Raw genomic sequence first — 10,113 nt, 5'->3', positions numbered from 1 at the left:
AATTTACTTGACTCACTGGATTTTATATATATATACATATATTCTTTTGTCATATTTTTAGTTATATTTTTTTCCCTTTTTGTAATGTATAGTAGCTGAATTAACAAGAGTAGGCGAGAAGGGGTAGGAAAAAATAAGTGTATACTCCTCCTACTCCTTTTCGAACATGTAACAAATAATCTGATGTATGTGGAGATCTGTTCGCCGAGTTTGATGTGTGGATTTGTCGATCACTTTTGATTACTGGCAATGGATTATCTGTATGTTATATTCTGCTTGTTTACATGTTAGATAAATCATTCATTCATGGGCCATACAAATAAACTGACATTTGCAACTCTTAGCTCAGATTTTTAGAAAATATAAATGACCTCCTGCCCTTTTCTCTGCCCTGATGTATAATGATGTCATACATGTGAGCTTTGGCAAGGCAGTTTGTTGGACTGAGAGAACACCGGACTTTGCAAACATCTTTTATTTATTACCGTGCTTGATCTGTCTGACACACACCATTTTGTCACAAAAAAGGATGGCATTTCTTCTAATTGACCCTGAGTAAATATACAGGCCACTCAAGTTTCAGGATAAGGACTCTTGATGCCTGGTATGGATGGGACGGATATTACCAATCTTGGAAAAAACAAAACTTAGACAACATTCTCAAATAATATTGTTGATCTGGGGCATTAGGGAATGTAGAGTTAAAATGCTGCAAACTTTGCACTGCATGTGTTGATCATGATGTCATCTCTACTAGTTGGACAGCTGTGCAATTGGTGTTGGGGTATAAGCACAGTATAGTGCAGGAGCCATTCTATTTAAACAAGTTGTATAATGATAGTGATTGTATAATAGAGAGGAGACAGAGATAGGAAGTGCATGCCTCCTTAGTGAGCATTAGATAGGATGTAGTTTGTTGCCATGGCAAGGATAGGGGCTCCTGTTGGCACACCGGGGAAAGGACCACTGGACCCAGCAATGTCAACATGGGAGTATGGCAGGGGCTTGTCAGAATCCACACCATGCTGTATCAGCAATACAGGGAGGGCAAGAAGACAAATTACCACTGACCAGTTGCACTTTGCCATAATCATACCGTACACATAATACACAGGTTATATCTTACGTTTACCTTGTCGAGCCCCGAGGCCATGATAAGGAAAGCTGCTGGGGTCTGATGTCCTCGAGGAGTGGCAGTGGATGGCAGGTTGTTGCACTGAAGAATGTCCTCGTACTCAGACTTCCCCTTATGGAACTCGTAGTCCTCACGCCTAATACTGGAAATCTCAAACATGTCCCCCAACACCTCGCCAGCTGCACAGATAGGAGAAGACAAAAGGACCGTGTGTTAGCGCAAGGACTGATACCCATCTGTTGACAGTTGTACCGAACACTGGCTTACAAGGACAATGGGTGTTTGCAACAGATTCAAATGGTGCTCTATATCATTAATCTGTTTTCTTTTCACCTTTCTGCCACTGAGTGGCGTTTCCTGTGCTATGGGCCGGTCCATTATCCATGATAATCTGCAAAAAGATAAATTAAAAAAATCTCAGCAGAGCATAGCACTGAACTGTTGACCATCTATTGTTTGATTATTTAAATCATGCGAGTGTTCGATCTACACTAGTGTTTGTAATGCAGCAGTCCTTACGGAGTAGTTGGGTCCCATGGCTCTGATAGCATGGCCAGTCAGTGTAGCAATAGTAAACAGCTGGGGGGAAACCTCTTCTACTGCCTACAGAGAAAGAAAAGATACAATTATTGTTACTACCATCATTAAAATAATATCAAAATGACAGCTTTACAATTTACATCGTTTCATATACGATTCAGGGCAAACCAAAGACTCAGAAAAAGGGTCACACAACAAGAGGACAGTTGCAAAAACAAAGACGCACTATCAGGAGTGCAGGGGGGACCCTGGCTATGTTAGGGCACACTAGGTTGAGGTGTTAAAGATGGGGAAACTAGTTAGATGGTAACATAGGTTGGATATCTGTGTAAAAAGTGAAGGGTGTGTATGAATGTGGCGTTATGACAGGATGATCTTACCTTCTCCTTCATCTCACAGAGCAGGTCCACCATAACCATACGGCCCTCAGCATCAGTGTTTCCCACCCTCACCCTGCGACCCGCACGGGACACCACCAGCTCATCGGCAACATAGCAGTCTGAGAACACACACACACACAAACACACACACACACACACACACACACACTTATTTCAATGTCCCAAGTTATATGAGAAAGACCCTCTAACAGAGGGAGGGAAAAACAGACACTGAAAATGTAAAAGAGTGATTGACACTGACCTGCCCCCACACTGTTCCTCACCATTGCCATAGAGCCAACAACTTTTAGGTGGCTTGGCTTCAACTTGGCTAGAATCTTTAAAAGAAAGGGAAGGCAGAGAAACAATGGAGGGTTATTGCAAATCCTGAGTGTAATTGCGAGTTCGGGTTCTAGTGGCGAAGTCCCTTAAAGAACAACTTGGTGGTTCTTACATTCCCTCCAAGGGACACTGCCTTCAGCCCAAGCAGAACCAAAGGGTGAAGTACTCGTTTCTCTCATGAGAGCAAATGAGTTGCAGTGTATATTCAAAGTCATCATCGAAACTGATCCCTTTATTTCAAAATTAAGGGACATTTTTAAGTGTTTTCGTATTTAAATCCAGTTGTAGATGTCAGCCTTTGAATTTGTTTTGAAAGAAATGAGCCGTACAAACACAAAGAGAGCATCACATCAAGTATATATACATATATATAAAAAAAAGACACTTGTCAATCAAGTCCTGAAGGGAATGTTTAACCTGGAAGAAGCCGGCAACGGCAGCAGCTCCACATTTGTCCCTGTGCATTCCAGCCATGACGCCTCCAGCCTTGATGTCTGCTCCACCAGTGTCGTAAGTGATACCCTGGAAACAAACATATGCACAAGCCATCATCGCTGAAGTTTGTTAAGCAAAGATGATCTCTGATGTCCGTGGTTCCACAACCCGCTATTTCAAACCTGCTTTTAAAAAAAAAATGCTTTAAATCCATCCCCACAATTCAGCACACCGTTGGAGCACAAACAATCTGACAGCGTTAAGTTTTTCATATCACATCTTCTGGATGTATGAACATTTAATTTTTAGTTTTTTAAAATACTGAGCAGATATTCTTGGCCACGCAGGAGAAAGGAGGTAAAAACCTACAATTTCCCGCTGCATAAGTATTTAGGCTTGTTCTTACTGCAGTATTATTGCAGAGTATGAATATGAAATTAGGCATGTCAGCAGAGGTTTTTTGGGGTGAGGAACTATTTTGACAGATATGAGATTTGACTGGGGAATGGGTGAAATTGTAATAACACCAGAGGTCTACAACCTCTTTTGCTGCCCAGTTACATGACTTCAAATGTGGCCCTATTGGCGACCTGGAAGAATTGGGAAAAACTACAATTTTGTGCTTGATTGCAGGATGCAGTAAAGTGGGCCTGCATGAACACTGTAGTTTTAATGGTATTGCACTATTATTGGAAGACTTGCATATGAAATTGAGTATGTTACCTACCAGAGGGGTAGGAGAGCAAACCCCCGTGATCCAAGACTGACAAAGCACAGCTTAGACTAATGAAAGCAGAACTGATTCTTACCGCAGCGCTGAGCCTGACAGGCTGAGTCTGAGATGTTCTAAAATGGCTGCCGTACTTGTGGTTTAACAGCAGGGTTGTCAAGTGTTAGAGGAATGTCGTAGCTTACCTTCCCAACCAGCATCAGAGTGGTTTGAATGGGTCCCTCCCCACAGTACTGGAGCTTGATGACTCTTCCTTGGTGGCGAGGTATAGCTATATGAGGAAAAAAAAAACCACCACCACCATATAGGTATTACGAGCGGGTCTTTCCCACACTGGCATTCCTAGTACATCTTTTCAGTCATCTAAGTAGATGCAGAGAACTAGTTGTGGCTGAGAGTGGAAAGGGTTTTTTCTCCCCAGTGGTTGGGGGGGGGGGGTCTTACTGTTGGCACAGCGGTTGACTGCAGCCAGGCAGGGGTACTCGCGCTCCAGGGCCTTCACATCACTCAAAACTTCCACCTAAGGGAGTCAGCACAGAAAATTTCTCAGTGTATTGATGACTTAACTCTGCAAAAGAGATCTAGCAGAATACCATGCAACTCTTCACTTGCATACTACATACTGTATTCTAGCTCACCATTTGCCAGTGTAATCACATCTATTCACTTTCCCTTTTTCTGTTTGACAACATACTTGATTAGAATGCCTACTGTCGTGAAGGGATTAATTGGATTCTCTATGTTAAGTTTACAACAGTTTAAGGTCACCTGCACAAGGCTGTCTCTGAAGAGGTTTTGCACATACTCAGCCACGCGGGGGGCAGCCATACGCTCAGGATCTGAACCACCAATATCACGGCACACCAGCCTGAGAGAAAGGAGGATGGGTGAGAGCAAGCAAGAAACAAAGCGAAAAATCTCAAGTGAGGAATGGACGGTTACATTTACCTGCCACTCTCCAGAGCACTCGCCATATCCACCAATCTCTGTCCCAGGGGCTCATGTGGTACCCACAGCCCAAGAACGCACACCTTGTATTGAGTGGGTTTCACCTTGGCCTCCCTAACTTCAATTGGCTTTAGTGACAGGGCCACAAAATGATATTTTGTCAAGAATATACATCCACTTACTCTTCATCTAGAGAATAAGTTGGGGTTAGGGTTTGATATGTCTTTTAGCTGCTGTCTCAAAAAGCGGCGCTCACCATGTAGAGAGCTTGAAGGGCACCCAGGGCGGCCACCAGGGTGTTCTTCTCATAGTTGCTGTGAGACGGGCAGATGAGCAAGGGGCGCTGCATACCCGCTTTCAAGGCCCTGAGGATATCAGTCAGAATCATGTTTATTGTTATTAATATACAGAGATGAGTGAGACATCACAGAAACCTAGAGTGAGCCAGTAAAACTCATCCACTGTTTTCCTTTTGAACAAAAACTGACCGATTAACGCCATTTACAGCAGCATCACTGAAACGCCTGACATCGTCATAGTCACGATTCACCGGGCCAGTGGAGGCATACACCAGTCGGTTGCCAGGGAGACCAGGGACCTTTAGGACCACCACCTCCTCCCCCAGGCCATTGTCCACCTAGGGAGAGAGAGGGAGAGAAAAACAGAAAGAGCAAGAAAACTTTAAGTGTGCGTAAGACAGTAACAGAGGGAATACAGGTACAGAACAAGCGACATGGACAGATTAAAAGGAAAGTCATACTGAGCTGTAGTCCTGTAGAGGTGCTTTGAGACTCTCCAGCTCAATGGGCAGTGTTTCATAGCTCTGGGTCACCAGGACAACGCCATCAAACCTAACGGTAGACAGCACAATCATCCACTGCAACATTTTTTGTTAAATTACAGGGAATAATTATTAACCCCTAGCTTAAAGATAAACCAATGAAGTTCTTTCAATACTCACTTCTGGTTCTTGCAGTCAGTGGTCCACTCGATGGATTGGACGCTATATTTAGAAACATATCAAGTAATACCATGTTAGGGAGTGATGCCATCTACTACTACTACTACTTTCGGCTGCTCCCGTTAGGGGTCGCCACAGCAGATCATCCATTTCCCTCTCTTCCTGTCCTCTGCATCTTCCTCTGTTACACCAGTCACCTGCATGTCCTCCCTCACCACATCCTTAAACCTCCTCTTTGGTTTCCTCTGCTCTGGCAGCTCCATATTCAGCATCCTTCTCCCAATACACCCAGCATCTCTCCTCCACACACGTCCAAACCATCTCAATCTTGTCTCTCCTGCTTTGTCTCCAAACCGTCCAACCTGAGCTGTCCCTCTAACATACTCGTTCCTAATCCTGTCCTTCTTCATCACCCCCAATGAAAATCTTAGCATCTTCAAAACGTGCAAGTTGGCGATACTGTAATTGTCAAGGAAGAAGAGATCCCTTGTAATGAATGGAAACTTGCCAGGGTTCTTGACGTACGTAAGGAATCGAATGGCAATGGACTGGTATGAAAAGCTACAATACAGATAGGAGATCGGAGGTTGAAAAAGGGGGTGAACGCCTCAGCCAGCCATCCATTGTTGAATGACCTATTCAGAAATTAATTATTCTTGTAGAAAGCAGCTAAAAAAAATTTCTGCCTTCCAGCCTTGGTCCAGTCAGTCACTGATCACTTATCCTCCTTTTCTAGGTTAGTATAGGAAGGTTGTTATTGAACCTGTGTGTTGAGAGCAGTGTTCTTAATTATATTGAAACATCCACGGTGTCGAGGTATACCTAAAATGTCAATTTTCTTTAAAGGTTTTTATAAATTGTTAATCAACCAAATCGCTCACTTTTCAAATGTTCCTTGAGTGATCTTAACAAAATGCTTAGAAATTACCACTGATTTACTTGATGAAGAGTGTGTAATGGATTAAGCAGCACTGTTATATATTTGGTTATTCATTAATAGGTAGATAAGATACTTTATTGTCATTGTGTGCATACAATGAAATTTCATTTGGCAACTCTCAGGGCAGCAGCACTAGACAAAGTAAATGATTAAAAAAACTAGATAAAAACAAGGACAAACAACATTTAGTATTATAAATAAGTGAGGTAGCAAAAAAAGTGAGGTAGCAAAAATGATGATGAGACAATGAAAAATATCAACGGCTTTTAAAGTTCAAAATAGTGCATGGGATTATTGCACAGTTGTCCATATTGCAGCGGCTTTAGTACCAATTAGTCCTCAGCAGCTATAGGCAGGTGTGTGTGTGTGGGGGGGGTGTAGGGCGATAGAGGCTACATCTCTGGGGAAGAAGCTGTTCATCAGCCTGTTAGTCCAGATTTTAATGGTGTGGTATCTTGGCAAGGTAACATCTCTGGGGAAGAAGCTGTTCATCAGCCTGTTAGTCCAGATTTTAATGGTGCGGTATCTTGGCAAGGGAACAAACAGACAGTGACTTGGGTGTGTTGCGTCTTTGCTGATGTTGCTGGCTTTCCTCTGTAGGCGGCCAGCATACACAGCATCCAGGCCTGGGAGCACAGCTCCCACAATCCTCTGTGCTGTCTTTACCACCCGGGCCAAGTCCTTCCTATTCTCTGCTGTGCAGCTGGCATACCACACTGACACAGTGACAGAGGATGCTTTCTATTGTACTTCTGTAAAAGTTGATCAGCAGCTGAGACCGGCTTGTTTAAGTTTCCTGAGGAAGAAAAGCCTCTGTTGTGCCTTCTTCACCAGGTGGGAGGTGTCGAGTGACCATGTGAGTTCTTTGGTTATGTGGATTCCCAGGAATGTGATGTTATCCACAATATACACCTCTTCACCGTTTATGTGCAGTGGGGGTGGTCTTCCTGGATCTCCTAAAGTCAACAATGATCTCCTTTGTTTTACTAGTGTTCAGGACCAGGTTATTGTCTGAACACCACCCAGCCAGATGTTGGACCTCCTCTCTGTAGTGGGTCTCCTCGTTGTTGGTTATGAGTCCCACTATAGTGGTGTCATCAGCAAACTTCACTATAGAGTTGGAGGAGTGAATGGGGGTGCAATCATGGGTGAAAAGGGTGAAGAGGGCTGGACTGAGCACACAGCCCTATGGCACACCTGTGTTCAGGATGAGGTTGAAGATGTCGGTGAACACCCCTGTTAGTTGGTCAGCGCATGTCTTCAGTGTGCGGCCCAACACCCTGTCTGGTAAGAACTGGTTAAACATGTCGGGGAGTGCGCTGTCACTATTGATGTGTGGGGTGCTGCATTTGTAATCCGTTGTGTTTTTAATACCTCTCCACATGCTCCGGGGGTTGTTGTTGTTGTGTGTGAAGTTCCCCTTAATGCGCCGCTTGTACCTGCGTTTAGCCTCTCTAATGCCCTTCTTCAGGTCCCTCCAGGCATTTTTGTAGGCCAGCATGTCACCTGTCCTAAAGGCACAATTTCGAGCCCTGAGCAGAGACCGCATATTCCTGTCCAGCCACGGCTTCTGGTTTGGAAGTACCTTGACAGTTTTGGTGATTAGTACTGTCTCAGTACAGAAGTGAATTTAGGCCAGGATGGCTGAAGTGTATTCCTCCAAGTCTACTTCCCGTGCAACACTTCCTAGTACTTTGTGAGTTCAACTCATTATGTTGCTTTTTGTTATATTCATGAATTCATGATGATGAACAAGTTTTTTTATTGAGAGTCACATGAGCACATGACCCGGACATTTTGGAAAAAGTTCCGAAAAGGCGAGGGAAATACCGGACAAAGGCAGCGAACTTTCATGCTCGTGTCTGTGGTCTATCAGGCAAACAGTAATAATTAAGTTACCTTATTAAGTATTGTTACACTTTGTTTTATAAGAAAATAAGAGACATAGATTATTCGTTTCTTTGTTGTTGTTTTTTTTAAACTTTGTTCTTAAAATTATTTCGTTTGTCTTCCGGTTTTCACGGTGTTCCATGATACTTCAAGGAAGAATAAATGTGAATGTGGACATCAGTAAGAAGCGTGGACTCTTTTATGACCAGTGTAGTTATATACACCTCACCACTGTCACACTTCCCTCATACATATCCTGCACCAGCGGCACGGTGGCGCAGTGGTTAGCATGGCCACCTCACAGCAAGAAGGTCCTGGGTTTGAGCCCCGGGGTAGTCCAACCTTGGGGGTATTCCTCTGTGTGGAGTTTGCGTGTCTGTGGGTTTCCTCCGGGTGTGCCAGTTTCCTCCCACAGTCCAAAGACATGTAGGTCAAGTGAATCGGCCATACTAAATTGTCCCTAGGTGTGTATGTGTGTGGGCGGGCCCTGTGATGGCCTGGTGGCCTGTCCAGGGTTTCTCCCCACCTGTTGCCCAGTGACTGCTAGGATAGGCACCAGCATCCCCGCAACCCTGAATGCAGGATAAGCGGTTTGGATAATAGATGGATGGATATCCTGCACCACCACAACATACTTCTCTGCAATTCCCAACTTCCTCATACAATGCCACACCTCCTCTCTTGGCACCCTGTCATATACTTTCTCTAAAACCACAAAGGCACAATGTAATTCCTTCTGGCCTTCTCTATACTTCTCAATCAACATTCTCAAAGCAAACATCGCATCTGTATAGATGCTATGCTATGTTAGGGAGTGATGCAATAACCACTGGGTACTTATTGCCATCATGCTACTTTTTAACCCATGTTATGCATTTTAGTGATATGACCTTTGAGACGACTTTGAATTCAGTCCTTGACAAAGAGTTCAACCGAGTCATCAAGCACAGTAAACCCAAACTGCACGTAAATTTCCCCTAAGGCTGTACAAGTTTTTGGTGCTCTATTAGAGTATTCACACATATTGACTCATGTGAAAGTACAATTCAATCACGATGTGCACGTATATGGATTTATGTGGAATTCTTGAGCCATTATTTTGGCAACAAGGACATAAGGGAAGTAATATCAAGACAGAAAGTGAAGAGCAAAACCAAAAAAAAATAATCACATGATTATCTGCCAAATAAAGAAGTCAAAGTGAAACCAAATCCATTATGCAAGGAAACCGGCGTCCTGGCAGGAGATTTTTAGTACCTTTATTAACGCTAATATCACCGGTCTGCAGAAACGTACATAAATCAATCCTGAAAGACGGTTTCAATCTGCGAAATAGCCAATTATAAAAGGAGACAGTTGACGACGGTATGACTTCCTCAAGCCCCCCCCCGCCACTCATTAATGAACATATAACACTTTACAAATGGCTGCACATTAGGGGGGGGGGATGCAATTTCTAAAGATACGAAAAGCAGATAGATCGGATTAAAGCAATACTTACGTGGTACACATCGCCACGCTCCTCCGATGTCTTCGGAGATAAAGAGAGACAGCTGACGTCCGTCCACGGGTCCTATAAAACTGCGTTTGTCCACGTGATTTATCAGTCGCTCTTTGTGGGGCTTGGCGCGCTGCTGGGAATTGTAGTTTTTTTCAAAAAATGGATTAAAAAGGCTATCAAAACGGCATTCGCGTTTCCAGTCATTTGAAATATCCTGATACGTAGTGTGATTCCGTAACACATTAACATGTGCGTATTATGACTCGTCACAATTAGCGCCGAGAATACTTTGTCTTACGTGTTAAAAAAAA

The 10,113-nt window shown here is 43.6% G+C and overlaps 1 protein-coding gene across 1 annotated transcript; it reads right to left on the bottom strand.

The window, feature by feature from the left end:
• Window positions 1–441: 441 nt before the first annotated feature.
• On the bottom strand, window positions 442–9,877 carry zgc:152830 (uncharacterized protein LOC767682 homolog). The gene is made up of 16 exons (XM_056285058.1): window positions 9,803–9,877; window positions 5,472–5,513; window positions 5,271–5,361; window positions 4,999–5,147; window positions 4,767–4,875; window positions 4,511–4,638; window positions 4,331–4,430; window positions 4,007–4,082; window positions 3,748–3,833; window positions 2,815–2,919; window positions 2,318–2,393; window positions 2,056–2,174; window positions 1,655–1,738; window positions 1,469–1,526; window positions 1,133–1,314; window positions 442–1,025 (listed from the first exon to the last, which is right to left on the bottom strand). Exons 1-16 carry the CDS (start codon window positions 9,811–9,813, stop codon window positions 888–890), a joined length of 1,554 nt encoding a protein of 517 aa, XP_056141033.1. The 5' UTR covers window positions 9,814–9,877; the 3' UTR covers window positions 442–887.
• Between the last annotated feature and the right edge of the window lie 236 nt (window positions 9,878–10,113).

The sequence above is a fragment of the Lampris incognitus genome, chromosome 1, assembly GCF_029633865.1.
Source record: "Lampris incognitus isolate fLamInc1 chromosome 1, fLamInc1.hap2, whole genome shotgun sequence".
In the NCBI taxonomy this organism is placed as follows: domain Eukaryota; kingdom Metazoa; phylum Chordata; class Actinopteri; order Lampriformes; family Lampridae; genus Lampris; species Lampris incognitus.
Note: the sequence above shows the minus strand (reverse complement) of the source record. Positions and strands in the feature narration are given on the sequence as shown.

Excerpts from the sequence above, each read along its gene's own strand:
- zgc:152830 (XM_056285058.1), bottom strand. Across the intron at positions 5,362-5,471 it reads ACTGACTGCAAGAACCAGAA|GTTTGATGGCGTTGTCCTGG; the intron begins GTGAGTATTGAA and ends GTCTACCGTTAG. Across the intron at positions 3,834-4,006 it reads AGTCAACCGCTGTGCCAACA|CTATACCTCGCCACCAAGGA; the intron begins GTAAGACCCCCC and ends TTCCTCATATAG.